This window comes from Schistocerca nitens, chromosome 1, assembly GCF_023898315.1.
Source record: "Schistocerca nitens isolate TAMUIC-IGC-003100 chromosome 1, iqSchNite1.1, whole genome shotgun sequence".
NCBI classification, from domain to species: domain Eukaryota; kingdom Metazoa; phylum Arthropoda; class Insecta; order Orthoptera; family Acrididae; genus Schistocerca; species Schistocerca nitens.
The window spans coordinates 964,875,265-964,901,833 of NC_064614.1; the positions used below are offsets into that span (position 1 = coordinate 964,875,265).

The 26,569-nt window shown below is 38.4% G+C and overlaps 1 protein-coding gene across 2 annotated transcripts in view; it reads right to left on the minus strand.

Moving 5' to 3' along the window:
* The window catches only part of LOC126194920 (double-stranded RNA-binding protein Staufen homolog 2-like), a 254,734-nt gene that overhangs the window by 157,605 nt on the left and 70,560 nt on the right, over positions 1-26,569 (minus strand). For both annotated transcript variants that reach the window (XM_049933299.1, XM_049933306.1), the window contains exons 5-7: positions 24,531-24,738; positions 19,394-19,551; positions 3,095-3,172 (exon numbers count right to left, since the gene is read on the minus strand). In XM_049933299.1, coding sequence (XP_049789256.1) covers positions 3,095-3,172; positions 19,394-19,551; positions 24,531-24,738 — 444 coding nt within the window. The remainder of the gene's footprint in view (positions 1-3,094; positions 3,173-19,393; positions 19,552-24,530; positions 24,739-26,569) is intronic.

A 26,569-nucleotide genomic window follows, 5' to 3' on the forward strand; every position in this document is an offset into this window, starting at 1 on the left:
AAGAGACTCCTTGAGAAATTTTTATTTTTAACATATTCTGACTAAACAAAATTACAATCTGTTATACTGATACAAAATATCTGCCTAAAGGTAATATTATACCTATTCTAAACTTATGTCACTTACTGATTGTCAACATTTTAATAATACAAGATGAAATAAAATAAACAAAGAAATACGGTTTACATTCATTTTGACGTTCATTTCCCATTTTTGCTTACTACCAAACCCGGTTGTCAGTGGTATTACTATTTTTAACCTCCATCATCATCATCATCGGTGCATCTTCTTCATATCTAAGCCCACTGCAATTTCTTCTGCCCTGATCCTCATCCCGTAGTATTTCATCTTCTGAGCCATCCATACTCTGACTATGCAGTGCTTTTTGAGCTTTTTCATAATAGATAAACTTGAGATTCTGCCCCAAGCAGGAGAAATCCACTTGTCCAGCAAGAATATTCAAGGTTTCTTTAACTCCCCCCTTCCCAGGAGTGAAGGCACAGTCTCCTTGAAGAAGCTATTCACTGTAAAGCTGTTGCAAGTGAGTCGTAAAAGCTCTATTAACAACAACATTTATTACTTGCAATTGTGAAGTCATGTTGCCAGGAATTATTACCAGGTCTGTGTTGTTCTATGCTATCAAGATTCTTAATTTTTGGGATTAGTGTCCCCTGAAAGCACTCAGCACCAACATTTTCCTTCTGTTAAGCATGGAGTATGGTATTCTAATTGAAACAATCTTTGACCAATCCAATCTAGCATCAAGGTCATTTGTCATCTATCCCTCTTCTTAGCATCCACTGAGAAGCCCTGCACGTAGTTTGTCCTTCTATATTGTTTTCCTGTGATAAATCATGAGGGTGGTTTCCTTCCACATGTTAGTGCACCCAGCATTACTGTCCTTCAGGCCGTTTCACTGCCATTACTTCTTATATAACCACTTTTAACCCCATTCACTTTGATAACAACATTTGATGACATATCAGAATAAACCACTGTTCAATCTATGTTGCCCATGTTGCCCCTGTTTTCTTAGATTTATTATCTTCAGTACTAAACACCTACTGTCACTCAGTCCCACTTGGAAGTTACCTATCAAATAGCTTCTAGAGGCGACAAACATTTGATTTTCAGTATTCCATGTAATTACTGATTGAATTTAAAAATTTTAACATAATAAATATTAACGTTACAACCTGTTTATACGTCTAGAGGCAGTGTAATGCACAGCACAATAATTACCCAAGCTCTATTCACCCATTATTTGAGAATGAGAGCATTAAGCAACTTCCAACAAGTTTAATATAATACAGTTTCAAACTTTTTCAAAACTTTTTCTAGCTGACACTTCCCACAAAATAATGAAAGGTAAAAAAAGTTTATCACTTGCTAGATTTTCACTGTTAATGCAGTAAATCTTCAGCATCTGACATGATGTCCTAATTTATTACTTCTTTACTAGTAATACTATTCAAAACATATTTTGCAGACAGTATCCACATAATGAATTTACAAGCAAAGTTATATTACTGTATGACATACAGTTGAGGAGATATGACAAACAAGGGAGTCTGATTTTTTAAACTTTAAAAGATCACGTGAAGGGAAGTTACTGGAATGACACTTTTCGTTAAATGTCACAGGAAGTCACTGAGCTAGCATTATCCTGCATTGTAGTGTTGTAAGCTGCCCCCCCCCCCCCCCCCCTTTCATTATCCTTACTCACCAGCCAGTACATACTTTGAATTCTTGATGCATGCAATTTGAAAATTCCTTGTCTCTCGTGTGCCTTCATTTGGATAATTTCTCGAAGAATTGAGAAGCCTTCAATGTGTTTCTCTTGCATGTACTGAACAACATGCCACCTCAGTTTGTGAAACCTTCCCTGTTTCATTTCACTGACAGTTTCACACGTAGAAATAATGTTCCTTAATTTATTGTTTAAATAATGCCACATATGAATATGCACTTCTGTGACACCAAATTTTCTTCCTACTGCACAAATGGTTTGTGGCCTCTACTTTACAAATCATCCATAATTAACTTGAAAATAGTGTCATGTTGCCTCCTTGAACCAACTGTGAACTACATACTTGTACTAGAGCTTAGGCTGTAATTTACACTCATTATCGATTGCTAGAATTTACAGTTCTTACAGCATTGATAATGTAAGTACAACATGAATGACTAAAATACATTGTTCTCTTGGTCCCTGCAGCTGAATTCGCAGAGATCATACTACTAAGGATTAATACTGTAGCCAACCTTGAAAAGCAGTAGTGCAGTACAGCAGTAGCAGCTTTAGTATTATTGCTGATGCTCATGTTCCATTTTATCACATTGCTTTTAACATGTTCTATATGAACTTCAATTTTGTTAGTATTAATTTGTCTCCTGTAGAAATGTGTACCATTTGTCCAATTTTAATGTCAATTTCAACCTAACTACAAATGGATTTTAAAAAACTGCAGTTAAAACACTGCAGATATTCATAAAAAGCAAAGGTATACAGTATACATTCCCATTGTTGGCGGCATGCTGAAATTTGCTGCCCACCCACCACTCTCTTCCCCACATTCATCCTAGAGCTAAGCCAAGCTGCTATCACTGATCCTATTGCAACCCTTACAAATGCTTCAAATTAATCCTGTGTGTGACCTCAGCTGTCAAGGCTTCAAGCAGCAATAGTTTATAATATCAAAATGTAAGATGACCCTGTATTTCGATACTCTTATTTGTAGGTAGATCTTGGCACATTTCATAAAAGAAAAAGTTATCCGCTGTAGGCTGAAAATTTACAGCCTACAACAGACAATTTCTGAATCATGAATTTGCAATAACCTCGTCTTATAGTCGATTAAATATACTATTTAACAGGAGAAATATTTTTGATGCGTTAGTATTCTGTAACATAGAATTGACACTATGTATAAGGAGGAGATGCATTTTCGAACACCATTTAAGCTAACCTAATATTTGAGCACAAACATACACAGTTAAGACAAAATTTTTGGCACCAAATTTCTTTGTCTTAGTGAAAAATAAATACCTTTGATACAAAATGTACATTAGATTGAATTTTGATTTACAGTACCTGTGGCTCACATCCAGGGTAGGGTGGTGGGCGGGGTCCAATACCACGCCTGTTTTGATCAAAGGGGTAGCCTCGGACCTACCATAACCAATGGCAGAAAATTATTAACATGTTTCAACCAAATTATTTAAAGAACTGAATATATAACAGCTGCATATGAAAACAATCCCAAGACATATGTCCATGATTTTTTTAAGGAATTCTGAAAAGAATGCTATTTGTATAATAATAAGAAAAACAAAACTGTCAAAACTGAGACAAATTCCGACCTGTTAACAGTGAAACACAATATTTAATTATCTCACTTGCCAGTAACTGATTTCCATATGCCAGTAATTGATTTCCATAAGGAAACAGACACATGTACATTGCTAGCCACTAAAATTGCAACACCAGGAAAGACAGCAAATAATGAAATTTTGCTTATAATCAGAACACAGAACAGCAGGAAAATATAGGATTAACTTTGTGGCTGATTTGGGATACATGTGAAACGTGGTAAGCAGAGCTGCCACCTTTCGCAGCAACCGTCCTTGTAACATAGCTGGACATCGAGATGAACTAAGCTTCGATGTCGTTAAATGCTGCTTCACTTATATCCCAGAGTTCCTCAATCATAGCATCTGGAGACTGGTAGCAATCAGAGCCCAGATGATTTCAATGGGTGAGATATCTGCAGAATGTAGTGCCCAGAGCAACTAACACACTATGTATCAATATATCAAAGAAAATAATCTGCTCACCAAGTGGCAACAGGAGAAAACATATATAAAGGTATTGAAATTTGCAAGCTTTTGGAGCCAGTGGCCCCTTCTTCTAGCAAAAGGGTTGAAGGGGAAGGAGGAGAGGAGGAGGTGGAAGAGGAGGAGGAAAAGGACTGGTGAGGTTTACAAAATGGGGAGAGTTTGGAAAAGCCACCCAGAACCCTGTGTCAGTGCAGATTTACCGTCTGATAAGTCTCCCCTAACCGGGGTTTCTGGAACTCTCCCCATTTCCAAAATCTCACCAGTCCTTTTCCTTCATCCCTCCTTCTTCCCCTTCAACTTGCCGTTCGGTATATCTCCTCTGATCCTGGTTTCTGGGTGACTTTTCTGAAATCTCTCCATTTCCTAAAATTCACCAGTCTCTTTTTCTCCACCGCTCTTCCTTCCCCTTCAAGCCCTCTACCAGAAGAAGGAGCCACTGGTTCTGAAAGCTTGCAAATTTCAGTCACTTCATATGTGTGTTCTCCTGCCACCACTTAGTGAGAAGATTTTTCTCTCTATCCAATTAACACTCTAGGTATCAAGATAGTTCTGGACAGCACAGGAAACATGCAGTCTTGTGCTATCTTATTGAAAGATAATGTCACAGGGACACTGAAGATAGCATCAGCTAGACATCAGGAACGTAATGGTTGCTGTCCAAGTTACTGGCTCTGCATACTACAGATGATCATGTTGCATACCCAATGGCAACCTCTTTTATCAGGCAGCTGATCCTTACGAGGAACAAAATGTGACAACATTTGTTCCCCATGTAGCCTCCACACATGCATCCACTGTGATGCTGTACATAAAACCAGGATTTGTCTGAAGATATGGAGTGGTGCCATTCCTGTATCTGGAGTTGTTTGCCACACCATTGCTGGTACATCTCTCTCTGCTTGCATGTAACAATAGGCATCATGGTACTCCAGACATCATCACACTGTGTGTGTGTGCATACTTATTTTGCTGTAAACTCTCTCACTTCCTGACTCAATGTATCTGACATTGCTGTGTGATCCTGCTTGGCTCACTGAACTAGAAGTATCTCCTCTCAGGTGCTAGTCCCTTGGGACCATTGAAATCCTACATGGCACTGAGCACGACCCTCTTGAACCCATCAACACAAGTAGCAACATCACAGAATGATGAAATGCAGTGTTAATAGTTCCCAATACTGCTGCTGTCAAATTCCAACACGTTAGTAGAGGTTACTCCTTAACAATAATCCTCACAAACAAATAACATTCAAATGTGTGGAGTCACTGAAAGGCACAAAAAAGTATGAAAACACTCTCTCTCTCTCTCTCTCTCTCTCTCTCTCTCTCTCTCTCTCTCTCTCCTCCGCAGAATCAGAATTTTATTGTCTTATGACGCACCCCGCCCCCTCCCCCCCCCATGAACCATGGACCTTTCCGTTGGTGAGGAGGCTTGCGTGCCTCAGCAAGACAGATAGCTATACCGTAGGTGCAACCACAACGGAGGGGTGTCTGTTGAGAGGCCAGACAAATGTGTGGTTCCTGAAGAGGGGCAGCAGCCTTTTCAGTAATTGCAGGGGCAACAGTCTGGATGATTGACTGATCTGGCCTTGTAACACTAACCAAAACGGTCTTGCTGTGCTGGTACTGTGAACGGCTGAAAGCAAGGGAAAACTACAGCCGTAATTTTTCCCGAGGGCATGCAGCTTCACTGTATGGTTAAATGATGATGGCGTCCTCTTGGGTAAAATATTCTGGAGGTAAAATAGCCCCATTTGGATCTCCGAGCGGGGACTACTCAGGAGGATGTCGTTATCAAGAGAAAGAAGACTGACGTTCTATGGATTGGAGTGCGGAAGTCAGATCCATTAATCGGGCAGGTCGGTTAGAAAATTTAAAAAGGGGAATGGATCGGTTAAAGTTAGATATAGTGGGAATTAGTGAAGTTCAGTGGCAGGAAGAACGAGACTTCTGGTCAGGTGAATACAGGGTTGTAAATACAAAATCAAATAGGGGTAATGCTGGAGTAGGTTTAATAATGGATAAAAAAAAAACAGGAGTGCGCGTAAGCTACTACAATCAGCACAGTGAACGCATTATTGTGTTCAAGAGAGACACAAAGCCCACACCTACCACAGTAGTACAAGTTTATAAGTCAATCAGCTCTGCAGATGATGAAGAGACTGATGAAATGTATGATGAGATAACAGAAATTATTCAGATAGTGAAGGGAGACGAAAATTTAATAGTCAGGGGTGACTGGAATTTGATAGTAAGAAAAGGAAGAGAAGGAAACGTAGTACGTGAATATGGAATGGGGGTAAGGAATGAAAGAGGAAGCTGCCTGGTAGAATTTGGCACAGAGCATAACTTAGTCATAACTTGGTTCAAGAATCACGAAAGAAAGTTGTATACATGGAAGAGGCCTGGAGATAGTAGAAGGTTTCAGACAGATTATGTAATGGAAAGACAAAGATTTAGGAACCAGGTTTTAAATTGTAAGACATTTCCAGGGGCAGATATGGACTCTGGCCACAATCTATTGGTTATGAACTGTAGATTAAAACTGAAGAAACTGCAAAAAGGTGGGAATTTAAGGATATGGGACCTGGATAAACTGAAACAACCAGAGGCTGTACAGAGTTTTAGGGGGAGCATAAGGTAACAATTGACAGGAATGGGGGAAAGAAGTACGGTAGAAGAAGAATGGGTAGCTTTGAGGGATGAAATAGTGAAGGCAGCAGAGGATCAAGTAGGTAAAAAGATGAGGGCTAGTAGGAATCCTTGGGTAACAGAAGAAATATTGAATTTAATTGATGAAAGGAGAAAAAACTCTCAAAAATGGGATCAACAGGCAGGGATGGCTAGAGGACAAATGTAAGGATGTAAGATGCTTATCTCACTAGGGGTAAGGGTAAGATAGATACTGCCTACAGGAAAATTAGAGAGACCTTTGGAGAAAAGAGAATCACTTGTATGAATATCAAGAGCTCAGATGGAAACCCAGTTCTAAGCAAAGAAGGGAAAGCAGAAAGGTGGAAGGAGTATATAGAGGGTCTATACAAGGGCGATGTACTTGAGAACAATATTTTGGAAATGGAAGAGGATGTAGATGAAGATGAAATGGGAGATATGATAATGCGTGAAGAATTTGACAGAGCACTGAAAGACCTGAGTCGAAACAACGCCCCTGGAATAGACAACATTCCATTAGAACTACTGACAGCCTTGGGAGAGCCACCCCTGATAAAACTCTACCACCTGGTGAGTAAGATGTATGAGACAGGCGAAATACCCTCAGACTTCAAGAAGAATATAATAATTCCAATCCCAAAGAAAGCAGGTTTTGACAGATGTGAAAATTACCAAACTATCAGTTTAATAAGTCACGGCTGCAAAATACTAACACAATTTCTTTACAGACGAATGGAAAAAACGGTAGAAGCTGACCTCAGGGAAGATCAATTTGGATTCCGTAGAAATATTGGAACACGTGAGGCAATACTGACCCTACGACTTATCTTAGAAGCTAGATTAAGGAAAGGTAAACCTACGTTTCTAGCATTTGTAGACTTAGGTAAAGCTTTTGACAATGTTGACTGGAATACTCTCTTCCAAATTCTGAAGGTGGCAGGGGTAAAGTACAGGGAGCGAAAGGCTATTTACAATTTGTACAGAAACCAGATGGCGGCTATAAGAGTCGAGGGGCATGCAAGGGAAGCAGTGGTTGGGAAGCGAGTGAGACAGGGTTGTAGCCTATCCCCTGTGTTATTCAATCTGTATATTGAGCAAGCAGTAAATAAAACAAAAGAAAAATTTGGAACAGGTATAAAATCCATGGAGAAGAAATAAAAACTTTGAGGTTCGCTGATGATATAGTAATTCTGTCAGAGACAGCAAAGGACCTGGAAGAGCAGCTGAATGGAATGGACACTGTTTGAAAGTAGGATATAAGATGAATATCAACAAAAGCAAAACGAGGATAATGGAATGTAGTCGAATTAAGTCGGGTGATGCTGAGGGAATCAGATTAGAAAATGAGACACTTAAAGTAGTAAAGGAGTTTTGCTATTTGGGGAGCAAAGTAACTGATGATGGCCGAAGTAGAGAGGATATAAAATGTAGACTGGCAATGGCAAGGAAAGCGTTTCTGAAGAAGAGAAATTTGTTAACATCGAGTATAGATTTAAGTGTCAGGAAGTCTTTTCTGAAAGTATTTGTATGGACTGTAGGCATGTATGGAAGTCAAGCATGGATGATAAATAGTTTGGACAAGAAGAGAATAGAAGCTTTCGAAATGTGGTGCTACAGAAGAATGCTGAAGATTAGATGGATAGATCACATAACTAATGAGGAGGTATTGAATAGAATTGGGGAGAAGAGAAATTTGTGGCACAACTTGACTAGTAGAAGGAATCAGTTGATAGGACATGTTCTGAGGCATCAAAGTATCACCAACTTAGTACTGGAGAGCAGTGTGGAGGGTAAAAATCGTAGAGGGAGACCAAGAGATGAATACACTAAGCAGATTCAGAAGGATGTAGGTTGCAGTAGATACTGGGAGATGAAGAAGCTTGCACAGGATAGAGTAGCATGGAGAGCTGCATCCAACCAGTCTTTGGACTGAAGACCACCACCACCACCAACAACAACAACAACAACAACAACATGACACACTTTGATTCACACTACAGGAGACTTGTCAATATAGATAATGAACCAGAAATACATAAATGTGTCAAACGAAGGACACAAACAATCTTAATTTATAAAATCATTATAATTTATTTTATTACTCTACAAAGACATCTTCATCATCATTTAAAAATTCCATGAGTAAATAATAACATTTTTGCAGTAAGATGGCATGTAACCTTATCTTTGTTAAATATATTTCCATACTGTGAAAGTTTTTCATTTTTAATTTATTATTAATTTTCATAGCCATGTAATGAGGAGTATGGGAGAAGAGTTTTAGTCTATGAGATGACAACATGAAATTATCTTTGTTTCTTGTATCATAAATATATTGAAAAAATTTTCTATGAATAATACCGGATTGGTACAGATAAAGACAAACAAATTCAAAATGTAAATACATGGAATAGTTAAAATTTTTAGATCCTGAATAAAGGTCAGCATGACTCTATAGGCTAAATGTTATACTTATTTCTAATGATAGTTTGTTTAAATAATAATATTTAATTACACTACTTGCATTCCTCCAAATGATTATTCAGTATCTTACAATGGCTTCAAAATAACTGTGGCAAACAACTTTCTTAGTGTCAATGTCATGCGCATAGGTCAATTCGGTCATTGTGAGTGGTAGACTGTTTAGCTTGTTTGCCAAGTAGCTTATAAATGAAGACCAGGATGAACTTTTTTCTAAAAACATCCCTTTAGTCCAGAATGAGATTTTCACTCTGCAGCGGAGTGTGCGCTGATATGAAACTTCTACCAGGTTCGCAGGAGAGCTTCCGTAAAGTTTGGAAGGTAGGAGACGAGGTACTGGCAGAAGTAAAGCTGTGAGGACCGGGTGTGAGTCGTGCTTCGGTAGCTCAGATGGTAGAGCACTTGCCCGCGAAAAGCAAAGGCCCCGAGTTCGATAGTGTTTAGTTTTAATCCATTTACATCAAACCAATGTTGTGAACTATTTGGAGTGTCAATGACTCTTTGGAAAATTTGTTCTGAGGTCTCACTTTCAAAGAGTACAGACGCATCATCTGAAAATAAAAATGAGTGCAATGTTGTATCATTTACGTAGGCCTAAAATGGAATCTTGTTGGACACCCTGTGAAATAATTCTCCATTCTGCGAAACAATTTCCTGTACCTGATGTTACAACTATCCTTTGCTTTCTGTCTGTTAAATATGATTTGAATAATTTCAAAGCACTGCCATTTACTCTGTCTCTTTCTAATTTATGTACCAGTAGAGAGTGTTTACACAGTCAAAAGCCTTCATAAGGTCACAGAAAATACCTGTGACTTTTTGAGACTTGTCCAGAGAGAAGCAAATTTCCTCAACAAATTTGTTGATGTCACATATTGTACTCTTCCCTTTCTAGAAGCCGAACTGATTTAAAGTGATGATTCTAGGTTTTGCCATGAAATTCTCGAGCTGGATTACAACAACATTTTCGGATTAATTTGAAAATATTGGGAGAAGATTCGCTGGTTGGTAGTTTCCTACAGCGTCTTTGAGCTTTTCTTCAATAATTGCTTTACTTCTATGTATTTTTGAGCATCTGGGAAACATGCTTCTTCAAATGACTGGTTTATTATTTCAGATGGAGATGCTGATATATTAGAAACAGTTTTAACTGCTCTAGGAGATATTTCATCCCATCCAATCAAATTTTTATTTTTAAGGGAAAACACTCTTTTCTTATCCCTTTAGCTATAATTCATTCAAATGCAGTTAAACTGTGTCAGCTGTACATGTGGGGCATGATCAAAAGCTAGCAGTTTTCATTCTTTTCCTGTATGCCTGACGACAACTCGATGCTTCTAGTGCTTGACGAGAGGTTTCCATTAATGCCAAATTATTTACATTCTGCCAAAACTTTACTTACTATACTAACATTCAAATGCAATTTCTGAATGAGAAACCTTGTGTGTAATCTTTCATTAAATATAAAAGGTAGATGGCATTACTCTTACAAACTTTGTCCCGTTGCAGTAACATGCCCATCAATTGCATATACAAGTTGCTACTACATTTCATGCCAATTTGATGTATGTTACATGCCATCTTCATTGTTAACGATTTGTCCAACCATATGGAACAGGTTTCCAAATGTTAGTGGCTCGAAGACTTTTTAAGTAATGGGATCCAGTACATTGCCCTTGACTGTGAGTGTTCGACAGAGACGAGGGTATTCTTCAGAGATGCCTCACAGAAGTGTGATAGTATCGTTCTTGTTCTCTGCATACGTAAATGATCTGATGGGCTGGGTGGGAAGCAATCTGCAACTGTCTGATGATAATGCTGTAGTGTATTGAAAAAGAATGGTCAGTGAGTGATACAAGATGACTGACACAATTTCTATTTGATGTCATGAATGGCCACTTACTCTAAAAGTAGAAAAATGTAAGTTAATGCAGATGAGTAGGAAAAACAATCCTGTAATATTTGAATACCGTATTAGTGATGTGCTGCTTGACACGGTCACATCAACTTCGGTTTACTGGGAGAGTTTTAGGAAAGAACAGCTCATCTCTGATGGGAAACCCTGGAAGGAAGATAACATTCTTTTCATGAAATACAAGTGAGAATATTTTGAGAACAGGCACTTGCAATTGATCAAAGAACAATTCGACTGTTGCCAACATACATTTCACATGCAGTCCACAAAGATGAAAAAAGAAGAATTAGGGCACGTATGGAAGCATACAGACAGTCTTCTTCCCTTGCTCCATTTGTAAGTGGAATGGAAAATGAAATGACTAATAGTGGTACGTGGTAACCTATGCCATACACCATATGGTAGCTTACGGAACATGTAGGGGGATGTAGATGGTGGTCTTATTTGAATGACTGTACATATAAATCTCCTCCAGCAGTCAAATGGCAAGTGGTGGAGTTGCTTTGATCAAACCACAAAAAGAATTAACATTTTCACATTATATTTAGAACTTGTCTGTCGCTAATGCAAAATATAATGGAACTGTATTCAAATCAATTTGTCTTTGTCTGGACTGAAGCTAATTACACCCATAACTACATGTGGAAGTGTACACAGCATTTGAAATACAAAATCTTTACATTACTGCCTTCTAACATAGCAGTTACCACACACAGGGTGAGCAAAAGTAAAATGGTGCAGTAAATACTTACAATAAGACTGCTTGTGTACAGGCTGTCAAAGCTCAATGTTTCTGAAAACATTATACAGTCTTCCACCTTCTGTAAGTTGATCTACATATGAATTACACAGTTTCTGGACATACTGTTTAGCATTAACAGTTTGGTGAAAGAACTGTGTTGTAATGTAGACACCAAACATTGTGCACCAAACACCCTTCTGCAACAGTGCTTCACTGTACTGATGGGCATTTTCTGATGCATAATATTGCATCTTCTGTGAGTTCAAATACCCTGACAGCGTATGTGAAGAAATTGAAAACTGTAGATACAGAAGTTGTGTTTACATTTCACTCAGGAACCACCAGTGAACTCGACATAAGAAATTTTGTTTGATCACTTTAACTCATGCGTAACAGTAAACCTCTAACGAGGCCCTACCAGGCTCAATATTTATTGTACAATGATACCGTGTCAACATATTGAGTAAACGTGTGAGGCCAAGAATGGCACAATATTTATGCCCACACTGTGTCATTTAGAACTCTATTTTCATAGTGAAAATGTTGATGCTCAGTGATGTACAAAAATATGTAAACACAACAAATTACCATGTCTAATTCAGTGTAGGAATCCTGTTTTGCAGTTGTCTCAGAATGGATAAATACAGGTCCTACGACTTTCAAGGGAATATTATACTATTCTTCCTGCAAAATATTGGCAATATCAGGTAACGATGACGGAGGTTTAAAGTGATCATGCACCCTTCTATCCAAAGTAGACCACAAAGGCTCATAATATTGACATCTGGTGACTGCAGTGGCCAAGGGAGAGATAATTCATCTTTTTACTCACAAAAACAAGTCCTGGATGACGTGAGCTGTGTAAACAGGGACCCTGTTAGCTTGCAACACAGCATAACCATTGGAGAACAAAAGTTGTACCATGGGATATAGCCGATCACACAAATGGTCACACAATCCTTGGCAGTAATGTGATTTTGCAGAATAAACATGGAACCCATAGAGTACCACAATATGGCTGCTCAAATCATCACCAAACCCCTGCCACATTTCATTCCTGGGACAAACTCAGCCAGAAGACTCATCCAGCCAAATGAATTTCTTTCATTGCTCCACAGTCCAGGTTCCGTGGTTTCAGCACCATATTTTCCTGTTACGAGCAGTTACATCACTGTTTGTGGTTTCCTAATTCCAGTTTGCCTTGCTTCTAGAGCTCCCATTGCATTGCTTTCGTGCTGACAGGGTTTGCAAGTGAGACATTCAGTTCTGCAGTGACTTCTGCAGCTGTCATCCTCTTTATTTTTCATTGCAATCCTCTTCATAACTGTCCATCACGATCACTCCACACATACTTCTGTTAACTTTGTGACTTAGCTGATGACGTTTTCCCAGTTCCCTGTATGTGGTATAAATATTCAATATGGTGGCTCTTGAAGCACTAAACACTTTGGCTATCTTGGTTACAAAAGCCCCAACATATGAGCACCAACTATCTGCCCATGTTCGAATTCACAGTAAAGCTTCAACATAACAGATTCACAACTATGCAAAACACAATTCTGACTATGACTGACACTTGCAACATGTTGAGGACATTACACAGATGCCACCTGTGATCAAATACAACAGTGCAACCTGCAGGCTTGGTTTAGCATTTGCATTTATGTTCAAATGTGCATTTCTTGCACTGTATGCACTGTTTCGTCCAACCCTCGAGAATTTGTATGTATTATGAAAGCAATCGCTAAATGATACAAAAAGAAAAGTAAGAGGAAGAGGTGATGAGCAAATAAGTGGATTGGAAGGCATTCTACAAATGAACATACAAACATATTAAGAGAGCTTGCAACAGCCATATGACTATCAGAATTTTTTAAGGATTAATGAGGAATCTTTCAAAATATTGATGAACTCTGTTACACCTTGTGTACATAGAAAAGATAATATTCATACACTCATCGGCTTTCACTTTCCACGCTGGTGGAACTGATCTGTAAACCTCAAAGGTTTTTCCAATAAATACTTCAAGCTTCCAAAAAAACAAACTGTTGCAGTGTTATTTTCCTACATTTACATGCTTTTGTCAGATGGTTTTAAAGCTAATTACTAAAAAAGTATTAAATATGTAACAAATCTACTTCCTAGAATGCACTTCAAGAGATTATTCCTTTCACTTTCTTTCCTGGTGTATTCACATTCATATGGTGTCACTGTACGAATTATTTGCATCTCTGCAAATCATAAAGTTTCAACAGGAACTGGCCGGTACTGCACAATATCATCCTTAAATGGTACAATACACTGTACAAGACATTAAGTGAGCACTAATATTTTTAAAGATCTGCCAAGCGCTTCAATATATTATGCAAATGGTCAATACTGCTCTCTGATGGTCAATATTATTATGCAATACTCAGTATCGTGCACAAAATATTGAGCATGTAAGGGCCACTAAAGGATACAGTTGCAGGTCCTTTTTGGTAATGTTTCGACACAAACGTCTCTTAATCCTTTAAATGGGTATAATGGAAATACCTGTCACCACTCTGTTAATTCACAGATGGTTGGATGGATATATCTGTCCACTGCCTTCTGTGGGTAGTAGCTTGTGAAAATGACGAGTTATCGGTCTGCCATTGAAACTGTGGCACTAGTTGAGTTTTGTCCAATATATGGCAGCTCTCATCAGCAAACACAGCATATTCTGGGCTAGATATAACATTTTCCACTCAAGTGTGCATGGACGGTATGCATCTTGTGAAGCAGCTGCAAAAGCACACCTTTTTCGTCTGCCTTTACAGCCTCATTAGTGAGTGGTCTTTTGTAATGGCAAAAAGTAGTTGTTTATCAGATTCAGAGATAGAGCAGCAGTTTTAAAAGTGTTCAAGATATGGATGTTGAGGCTAGTGAAGGTGACTTCGATTCAGAAACATCTGACGACAAAACACTACTGCAACAGATGGTACCTAGTGCATTTGTGCGTGCTAGTTCTGTTTGTGATCCATATTTCTTAGTGGTACTAGTGGTACAGCTAGCATCTAAAACAATATAAATAAAAATGTTGTGTGGCTAGGGCCTCCCGTCGGGTAGACCGTTCGCCGGGTGCAAGTCTTTCGATTTGACGCCACTTCAGCAAATTGCGTGTTGATAAAACAATATGATGTGATGAGTGGTTTTGTGTGTTTTATGCATGATGCTTTGTGCACAGATGAACAAGTGAACTTATGTGCACAACATTTCATAGCTCCTCATCACAATATAGCAGCATGCTTCGGGGTACGCAGTTGGCAGCATACTACAAGGGATGAGGTAGAAACACATACTGGAATGCTCATCCTTGAAGGAATTATTCACAAATTAGAATACATGGTGTACTTTTCAAAGAGAGATTCAGCTGACACACCTTTCTTCAGGAAATTGATGAGTGAATGGTGGTTTAATCTTTTACTGAAATTTCTGCACTTTTGTGACACTACCTCGCTTGATCCACTAAGTACTATAATCAGAAAATTATTCAAAATTCACCCAAACTATTCAAAATCCACCCAACTATGGATTATCTGCAGCGTAAATATAGATCAGTACACATACCAGGAAGGAACATCACCGTTGAGAAATTGTTGTTGCTCTGGAAATGATGACTTTGGCGGAGACAATTTATTCCATCAAAGCACAGCAGATTTAGCATCAAATTTTATGAACACTGTGAAAGCAGCTTCAGGTATGTATGGGACTTAATTGTTTACAATGGAAAGGACACTAATTATGTAGCCACTATACAGAGGAAAAAATAACTCTCAAATTGTTCAGGAGCTTGCATGGGATCCACTCAAGGAAGGTTACTGCATTTATCTTGACAACTGGCGCATCAATCCAGATTTGGTGACAAACTAACCAGCAACAATACCGACATTGTCGGCACAATGTGGCAAGACAGGGGCAGGTTCCCTGATTTCACCAAAAAGAAAACGCTGAGAAAAGGGGAGTATGTAACAAGGTATAGAGACAAATACATGGTAATGAAATGATACGCAAAAGAGGTGGTGTTGTGGTCAGCATCTTCCCGATGATACATTTTTAAATGTAAACTCGAAGGAGGGACTTGTTCACCAATTACAAGAACAACATTGGAGGTGTGGATAGGTGTGATTCTCAGTTGCACAGCTACCAGATGGCCAGGAGCAGGCTGAAAAAATATTATCGCAAGTTTTCCACCAGTTGGACATTGCATGCTCTGTACAAGCAGCACAGTGGCAAACAAAGCAGAATGAACTTCACCATTAGTCTTGGTGAACAACTGGCCATATCTTTGCCACATCAGTACCATGCGCACCTACAACACTGAAAGCAACACACCTTACAGCCAAGCATTTTACAGACCTTCTGCCACCCGCAACAAAGAAGAGACAAACATGGAGGTGTGTGGTGTGCACAAGAAAAGCCCTTCATGAACAGACTTCACACTGGTGTGCAGAATGAAAATTTCCTTGTGTGCAGCACCTTCCTTTAAAATGTTTCACACTGAAAATAACTTATAATATTATGGGGAGGGGGGGGGGGGAGGGGGGAGATAACTGCCAGAATATATTTTATTCATTCTCATCCAATATCAATTTATACTGTGGTGGTACATGTTGCTATTCAAAGTAGCAACATGCCCCACTTCCTTCCTACTGTGCAAACAAAAGATGGGTCATGTAGAAACCTTAATTTATGGTAACAGTGCTACAGGAAAGACCAACTACTGTGTGCACATTTTTTATTTATGCTCAGTTACAAAATGTAAAAATAACCACAGTACCACCACAAGGCATGACAGATGGCTAGTGTTTTAAAGGTGAGAAGGAGCCATTTACAGTCTGACGTGACTTGGGGTGTCAAGGATGTCAATAAAGAAGAGGTCGGAATGACGACTGCTGTTGTTCCAAAAAACAAAAAAGGAAGAAGATTGTATGGAATTAATGAATGAGTTAATTAATTAATTCTTGACCTTGGGATACTAGCAATCTGTTTGAAGACAAGGTTATTTATTAAGAGCGTAAATGTTTAATTGATATGTTGAAAGTGTTATGGGGACTGTTAAATACAGAAGGATTTTGAGATGAACTCGTTATGCGATTCATAGCTAGTGGGTAGTAAACATAATTTTCCATTATCACAGCGCTTTCCTGAAGGTGGTGAAGAAGTTCGATACGGCTACGAGTGGCACTTCATACTAGGACCAAAACTTCAAGGAGTGACATGAGTGCAGAAAGAGAAGATTTAAATGTAAAGGTAATTATGAACAGATGACTCACTGACAATGTTCATGGAATTGGTACCATGATTAAATCCTCTCCAGCAACAAATACCAGTGGTAACATTAAAATACACAATTCTACATCTGCATCTACATCTACAATCCACAAACTAATGGATATTGTAAGGCTCATAGTATATCAGTATCACTTTTATCACTTCCTATTTCAAATACAGTTGGTACACAAGAAAGATTGACGAACAACCCCTGCCCCTACCCCCAACGCACACACGCACGCACGCGCGCACACACACACACACACACACACACACACACACACACACACACCATGTGATCCTAAATTTCTTTCATTTTAACTTTAGCTTCATAACACCTACATGAGATGAATGTTGGAGCAAATAGTATCTTGACTTGCTCTGGAGCTTAGTTCTTGGAATTTTGTGAGTAAAGGTCACCACAAAGCACAACACCATTCCTGTGACATACCCTGTTGAAACTCATAGGGTAATTCTGAGACATTCTTACTCTGAGCACACAAATCTGTGAGAAAGCATGGAGCTGTTCTTGTAGCCCTCTATCCAACCTAGTAAGGCTTCCATGCAGACATAAAATCCTCCAGAATTGGTTGCATGATTGTTATCTGAGTGACATATTCTTTGCAATTTTATGAATAAATCAGACACCAGCATCTGCCTCCCTCAAGGTTACACAAATGTGGTTGTTTCACTTTAAATTGTTGCAGGCATGTAGTCCTAGATACTTGAAGGTTTTAACCAATTCCAAAGTACTGATTGCGAATTGCACATCCGAAAATCCTCATATTGTCTGTCTATGCACATTACATTACATTTTATTTATTTATGTTGAGGGGCTGCTACCAATTGTCACAATAGATGCTGATCAATGGTGAATCTCTCCGAATTTTGTAAAAATTTCCTAATATACGTCGATTTCCTGTCCATGAAAATCTTCCAGAGTGAGAAACACTCTCTCAAAGTGTGTGTGTGTGTGTGTGTGTGTGTGTGTGTGTGTGTGTGTGAGAGAGAGAGAGAGAGAGAGAGAGAGAGAGAGAGAGAAAGAGGGAGGGAGGGGTACTTTTTATAGCTGGTGTATGGCATTATCAGGAGAAGCAGCTAGCAGCTGTGCACTGGAAACTAAATAGTGGAGGGTGGGACAGAATGCGCATTTGTTATTCATGTCCGTACCATGTGCCATGACATCCAATGCTAACAACATACAATATTTGGATTCCAATCACTGCAGTATTACAGTATGTTTCATTATTGTTACCAACACTTTCACTATTACTCCTACTGTTATTGTTGTTCTATAGATTAATAACAAATGGTACAGTTGTCAGATATACATCTTTGTTTCAGTGAAAGATAATACACCTCACATTTACGAAATCGACTGAAATAAGTAAGAAATCTTTTTTCCATCACTTTAGCTGCAATGTGATGTGTATTAAAATTCTTGTTTTGTGGGTATTTTTTCAATGTAGTCATGTGGAGTTTCATTCTGTTTAAATCTAAACTGTTAGGAGGTAATCTATGACCTTATGTTAATCTTCGGTTGAGAATTCCATAAACTTAAATGTTTCACATGTTTCTTTATTACTCTAACATTATTACTTGCCATTTCCCTCCACCTTTGGTATCGTAAATGAACCATTTGCAGTGACTAGCTGCTGCCCTAAAGGGCTATCTCCTCTTTGAGTAGTTATCATGTTTTAGGAAAATTTTATATTCTCCATCTAAAGGCACACTTATCAAAATTGTTAATTTAGTTTTCCACATTTTTCCTGGAATGTTCCTTATTCAGATTGGTAGATTTCCCTTGCCAATCCTAATGCCACAATTCCCAGTGTGTTTTAAGCAGTTCACAGACCCATTTATAGCATGAGCAACCTGCAACTGAATGCTTTCACAATTAATGCGCTCAGTTCCATTCTTCATGAAAATACGCATCACCGAATAAAGCATGAAAATTTGTTTAATTTTTCCGAGTGGCATCAAACTCGATATGTAAATGTAGAGACCGACACTGTGCACATGAGTCAGCACTACTTCCAATAGCACAAAAGCAGTACATGTCTACCACATAAAAAGCTGCCACATCAATTTAATATTGTAACTCTTAAAACTCATGGACTACACAGTTTTGATTCATTAGCATTTGCTCTTCATTAGAAGATACTGGTCTCCCCCATTTACTGGATAAACTATCAACTAATAGAGGACTATTATCACAATCAAACCCGTTACATGAAGACATTCAATAAATGATTGGCAAAAGAACTATATTGGTTGTACATAATGAAATACCTTGTCCATTCATGATGAACAAAAATTAAAATCAACTTAAAACCTTACAGTATTGATTAAAACATCATTTGCTAAATTTAAAAGTATTCCTAAATTTCCATCATGTTCCAGATACCTTCCAAGTAAATAAATGGAGCTCAGTATAGCTAAACTCACCTGATTATACATTCCCCTATAATTAAAATTATGAGGTGGCGGAGGCAAATACATATTGTGCGGTGTTCCGTTATGTGGAGGTTCTATGAAAGTATAAACTGCTGGCTCCCCTCTCTTCATTGCCAATGCATTCAGCTCAACTGTGGGAGTGATATTACCTACAACAAATTTCAGATGCATTTTTTTTTAAAAAAAAAAAATCATCACTGAAAATACTTTGACAAGAAAATCTTATATATCATATAAGAGGCAATCAAATGAAAAAAAGATAGTTGGAAAAAAGTAAGTAAATTGATTATCATCTCAAAAGAAATTACCATAATTTTTAATACATTTATCCCACCATGAAACAAGACTGTCACTGCCTTCATGGAAAAAAGTTTGCAATTGCCTCTGGAAACATGGCTGTATCCAGTCATGCACCTCTTCATCCAAAGCACACCAATGACCACAATTGTCATTCTCCAGGGCTACAAAAATATGGAAATCGCACGGGGAAAGATTGGGACTGTATGGAAGAAGTGTAAGTCTTCTTAGCAAACTTTTCACAGCTTAGTCAAAATAACTGGAATAACCTTGTCAACATGTGGGCTGGCATTATCCGGCACAGAACAATGCTGCCTGTCAACATTCATTGGTATTTGGCTTTAATTTTTGCAGAGTGTTCACACTATCACCGTGCATTAGTTGTGGTGCTGTGTTCCAGAAAGTCAATGAACAGTGGGCCCTTGTAGTCAAAGAAAAGGTCATCATGGCTTTCCCAGAGCAGGCATGCCTGTTACGACTATACTGCAGATGTTTCACTTGGAAGCCGTTACACATCTTCCATACAATCCGAATCTCTCCCATTGGATTTCCCTTTTTTGGAATCCCAAAGAAAGATGTTTTTGGCCATCAATTTGCTTCAGACAAAGAGGTGCACGCCTGTGTACAATCGTAGTTATGTAGATTTTTTTAAAATTTATTTATTGTTCTGTGGGACCAAATTAAGGAGAAGTCTCCATGGTCGTGGAACAAGTCGAAACATGAAATTATAACATGATAGTAGATACAGATAAAATGAAATATAAGAAACATATTCAGGCGACAAGTCGTAAGTTTAAATAACGAAAAGGTAATAATGCGGTTTTTTGGGCACTGAAATCATATCTGATATCAGCTTATTTGTACTATGCCTCCTGTACGCAATTAAATAATTTATCAAACTTTACTAGCTGTATCTAATATCTACCCATGTGCAGCTTTGTTTGAAAAGTTTTTTGTATGGAAAATTTCATATTCCATTTCGTATACACAAGAATTTTCTATGGATCATTCTGTATGAAACAGCTAGCAGCTGCAGATGCTGTAGCTTCTTGTCCAGGCACTACAGCGATATAGCATGCATTCTTTAAATTGCGGACTGTAAACTGCCAAGCTGAGAAGCTCAGTTGAGTATCTTATAATTATTGTACACATGAAGAAAAAGAACACTATCCTTATTACTGGATTCTTTCATTTTTTATGAAAGTAATTTTAAAGAGCAGAACATTTTATCCCACCAGGTGGCTGGAGAAATGTACACACCTACCAGAGATGTAGCAGACCATGCATGTGCAACACATTAGTCACACATGTTTGGTTGACAATTCATTGGTAAAGCAAATTCCAGTTACCATTGACAGTTTCTCTCACACAGTTGTTCACAATTACGATTCATTTGAATTTGCAATTAATTCAATGTCCATAACAATTAAAATTGAAATTTGCTTCTGCAAGATTGGTAAGTGTACACAAGGGATAAAAACCGGAATTAATATTCATTGTGTTTCCTTCACACATGCCTGCTAATAATCCTGTATTTATACAGATTTCCAAAGTTTCATAATTATGGAGAATCCAATTAATGTTCTGAATATTGCATAATTATGGAGAATCCAATTAATGTTCTGAATATTGCAAAGATAAAATATAAAGAATGTGGTAAGAAATCACAACCACTTACTTCTCCTGAAGATTTACATGTATGTTATTTGTTAGTTAATTTCTTGCATATTTATTCAAAATGATGTTTAAATTTCTTTAGGAACTGTGAAAATGTTTGTTACGAAGAATTTGGGAGCTTTTTATGTAGGAGCTTCACACTTGAGTCTCTGTGAATTACTAATTATTTCATTTTCTGGAAAAAAAAAATAAATAAAAAGAAACAAAGAAAGAAAACCCTCTTTTGTGTTTGTAATATAGTCATTCAGGAACAATTACCCCTGTATTTCTGTTATCTGCCCTATGACCATTGTATTCTCTTTCTCTAGCTTTGCATTTGTCATCTTCGTTGCTTCACATACTATTTTAGTCTCAACTATGGTTCACTTGATATTTTGTTATTCATAATTGGGGTGATGATATGCTGTACACATTTATTTTGAAAGTACTTTCACCATCCTTCAGTTTTATATTTTTTAAGTTAGTTAGACTCTCATTAAAGTGATGATGTCCTATACCAACCTCATTTTTTTACAATACAGTATATCTGCCATTATTCGGAGTGATATGGAGGAGAAGATGCACAAATAATCAAAAAATATGAATGACTGAGATATTTTCAAAAAAGTATCCTCTGTCTGAAATTTTATTCAAGTCCCATGCATAGGTACTGTAGACCTGTTTATTTCTTAAAATAGTCTGTGATGTTTGTCTGCTTCTGAGAAGAATTGACACTTTGCCAGGCAGCATTTCAAATTTTTCTTACGGTAATAATGTCATTGAACTAAAAACCCCTCTGGCCACATAATCTAGAAGAGTACTGACACACTGCAATGTGGTACAATGACTGGCACAGTCACTATCTTTATCCCCACTTTCTCATTCACCATCAGCATCATCAGATACGAAAATCCTTTCTTCAGGATGTGAAGTGGTGTTATCATGCAATGGAACAGCCTTCTGTGGCAATCCTTTCTCTTCTATAAATTGTGGAACTTGTTACTCATGCGCCTTTGATTGTATGATGCACAGGAAGATCCACAGTTGTGATATCCTTGAATGCTCATTTTTTTTCCCCAGTCACTAATAGTTTCAATTTGTGCTTCCCAGAAGCCTTAGCAGTGCACTGCCTTTGATTTCTTTGGAGGTGGTGAAGTCGCATGTTTCTACTGCTTACTGTGATGCTCACTTTCCGGTTCAAAATGGCTACACCATGTTCGGTCACATGTGACAATATGTGATAGAAAGACGTATTCCTTCTCATGATAACATTGCAGGGGACTCAAAGACAGCAACATTCGAGTACTGGGCTGCTTGGCGGTCAGTTGGTGGGGAACCCACTGCGCACAGATTTTCTGAAAGTTCAAGTGTTGATGTATTATGGTGTGGGCGGTGCCCACGCTAATACCTAGTAACCGACAGATCTCATCCATGGTGATTTTGTGGTTGTCCAAGACTAAAGCAATCACTTTCGCAACCATTTCCGGTGTGATGACACGATGAGCCTGTCCAGGACGAGCACTCCTCGTTGTTCCTGATTAGTCGCCTGCATGTTCGGTAGTGGACAACAACTTGTGTGACCACCTTCTCTTCGGTGTGAAACCACACTGGCGCTATGCAACATCAAACAGTGTGCACATGTCAGTCTCTTTACCAATAGATGGCGCCACCATACCCACAGTTACGTGGTGCCACCTTACATGTACGGCAAAGGTAGATGCACTGACCAGGTTTCACTTGAATGAACCTCATATTTGGTTTCCCTTTTCCTAAGAGGTCTAAGATCGTCATTAAGGACCAAAATCAATCAACTGATGGCAATTTGTTTGTGATCACTGCAATTAAAGAAAGAAATATACACTATGGATGTTTTAAGCATGTTTATAAAGGCTTTACCATATTTTCAAATTTTATCATAACAATAATGCTGTATGACCCACTGGCCTGGTGCAAGAACCACTGGCCTGTCGCAAGTCTTTCAACTGTCAGAGGCGATCAATATTCATAAAAATTTGGTAAGGAAAGTTCTGGCAGAAGTAAAGGAGACAACTCACCAGATAGTGTACGTGCACGCGCGCGCGCGCGCGCGCGCACGCACACACACACACACTGTGGCAGCTGAACACACTTCGTAGCAGCACTGTGTGTGTGTGTGGGGGGGGGGGGGGGGGGGGGGCACACTCCAGCTCATTAGAGGATTCATCCAAGGGCTAGTAAAGTTTTCATTCTCTTTTACGTGTCTGTAGACAACTCAGCACTTCTACAACCTTTACAGTTCAGACAGAGCAGCAGTATACCAACTTCTCAAGTTCTTTCTCTTTCCAAACAGAATTTCCATTACCTCCACACAAAAGAGAATAAAAAAATAGGTTTGATCAGTAGCAGTTCACTAGAGTTTGTGTTGAATCATACAATTTTTTCGTTCTTTACTTTTTGTTCACGTAATCTACATGTAAACTAAAGGGGATATACACAACACCAAAGGTAAATTAATGGGTGGTTTTGTGGCAAGGATCATGTTTTGATACATCTGCATGAAACAAAAGAAGAAATAAGTTCTTCAATTTATTAATTCCTGCATCTTCGCATTTTGTTTCTATAAGTGGTACATTGCAGATGTATGCTTGGATCCGTCGTACTCGCATTGTTAAAACATATGTATCTCAATCATACATGAAAAGTCTTATAAAAAGTTATTAGAAAGGTAAAATTAATTCACATATATGTGAGATGTGCATTCCTGTTGTTCATCATTTTGCCCGAGGCTGAGATCCTGCACCAGGAGGTTCAGAGTAGATAAAGAGGAATTTGCACGAATAGTGGAGGAGTGATACTGCATCGGCATTGTTATAATCAAGACTACACACAAAGCAATTAATGTGAAGCAGTACATAATGCAAATTATGAATGCTGACCTTGAATGTATTGATACTGAAGTCTGTTGATATTGGTATCAGTTGAAGCCACCCAGAATTGTACACAGATACATAAATTACCTTCCAATTTCTCTCAATTATTCTTCCCAAACAATTTTTTTCCAATTATTCAAGCAGCAATTATTAGTCAGTTTCCATTATCTCCCAACACACATACATTAAGCTATTCAAGTTCCAACAGCCTTTATCAACATTTAAATGATACAGAATAGCACATGTAAATATTCTGTAACACTTACTTTTTCCTGTTCTAATATTCCGAGAAGTTTTTGGCGGAGGATGCTTGTATTGTGTGTGCTGTAGGGCCTCACTTGCAGCTGAATGTTGTGCTTTTTTAATACTCGCACCCTCGGCTGAATACTCTTCATCACCTAGCTTTAATGTAACTGTAAAACGTTTTTTGTGGGGTGGTCCTTGTTCATTTGTCAGACGGTACTGGTGCTGAATCTAAAACAGCAAGGAAGAAAACAATATACAGTGCACAACAAAAACAAACATAACATTGACAAAGAAATTTTACATGTCTTTGGCAACTGTATGACTCCAGCTCATGTAGTTATAAATATATCAGTAACATGACCATGTAATAACTATAAAACATTCTTGAAATGTATGTAAAATATATTCAATGCACAGCAAATTTTACAGACAGTTGAAGAATGTTGTGCATAGTATCTTCTGTATATCTGACTGTACAGCCTGATAGATCTGCTGTGGCTGAGCACTGCATACAGACAACCATGGACGATAAAAAATGTCCAGCTTTTAACATCTGTTTCATCCTTCTGAGGTTTACTTTTCAGGGGAGCTACTGAAGTACATTTGATAATTGATTTAGTTATACTTGTTGATGGTTTTAACCTTAGGAAAATGTGGAATATATAACTGGTAATAGTCAACTGTAAGAGCTGACTGTACTTACTATCCCCCTCTTGACCAAAATTTGTGAATCAATGACCTTTATACAGGATCATTGTAGCATGTATCTATGCTCCCTGTGTGTTTTTTCTTTCACAAGGATTTGCCGTGATCTCATATACAAACTGCCTGTTGACTGCTGTCTCAGGTTCTTCGACCGACGTTCGTCTGATGATTTTTCTGACATTTCGCCAGCATGAGGGGCTCGCATTGTCAAAGTTTCACTCTCTATTGCTGGTGGTGGACTGAAGCCGAATTGCAGCCGCATCACAAGTGGCAAAGTTCATGTTGGAATGACTGGACGATTGATCAACACCAGTATTACAGAACATAAATGACACTCCAGGTTGGGGCAGGTGGAGAAATCTGCTGTGGCAGAGCACGCGCTATGTGAGACTGACCACGTAGTAAAATTCGCCAACACGGAAGTTCTGGCTGTAGAGAAGAACTATCACACCCGCTTGTACAGAGAAGCTGCAGAAATACACACATGCGAGAACAGCTTCAACAAGAAAGAGGAAAGCCTCAAGGTAAAAGGATCCTGGCTTCCTGTACTGCAGCCAACAACCGTCGAAGGTAGCCAGAGGAGAACTGCACCGGAAATGACCACAGAGAAGCCCTCTGGCATTGGTGCATCAGCTACATATAGTCTGCGGCTGCGAGCTCCGTTTCAGTCCACCACCAGTGATGGAGGGTGAAACTTTGACAATGCCAGCCACTTAAGCTGGCAAAACGTCAGAAAAATCATCAGACAAACGTCGTCTGAAGAACCAGAAACAGAATGAAACAGGCAATTTGTCAACAAGTGGCCACGAAAGCCTTAACAATTTTATATCTCATATGCAATCAACTTGTTCTACCAATATATACCGTAGGCGAATGGGAGCACTTCACTGTCAGTCTTTCAGATTCACTCCAAAGACTTCTGAATGTTCAACAGTGGAAATATTAGTAGCCCTCCCATAATTTTTTGCGTCCGCACACTTTCTTACTGCAGAAAATGTTACAGTAACAAGAATGACAACTCATGAAGGCCTGTAGCCACATAACCCAATTTATTTTTGCCAAAATCCAAATCGCACAAATTGAGATTTATGTAGTATAACTTAACAAAACGAATCATCTGTAGAGAATTAAACCAATGAAACTGCCAGTTGGTCATGTGAGAATAAGTATTTTTGATATTTCCAAAAACTAAAAGTAACAAAGGAATCAAGAGAACCGAGAGCTTACATGTTAACAATTCTTACACACACACACACACACACACACACACACACACACACACTGTATCCACAGACAGTGGCGTATTTAACTAATCCACAACAAATAATAATATGCATTCCTATTAATAGATGTA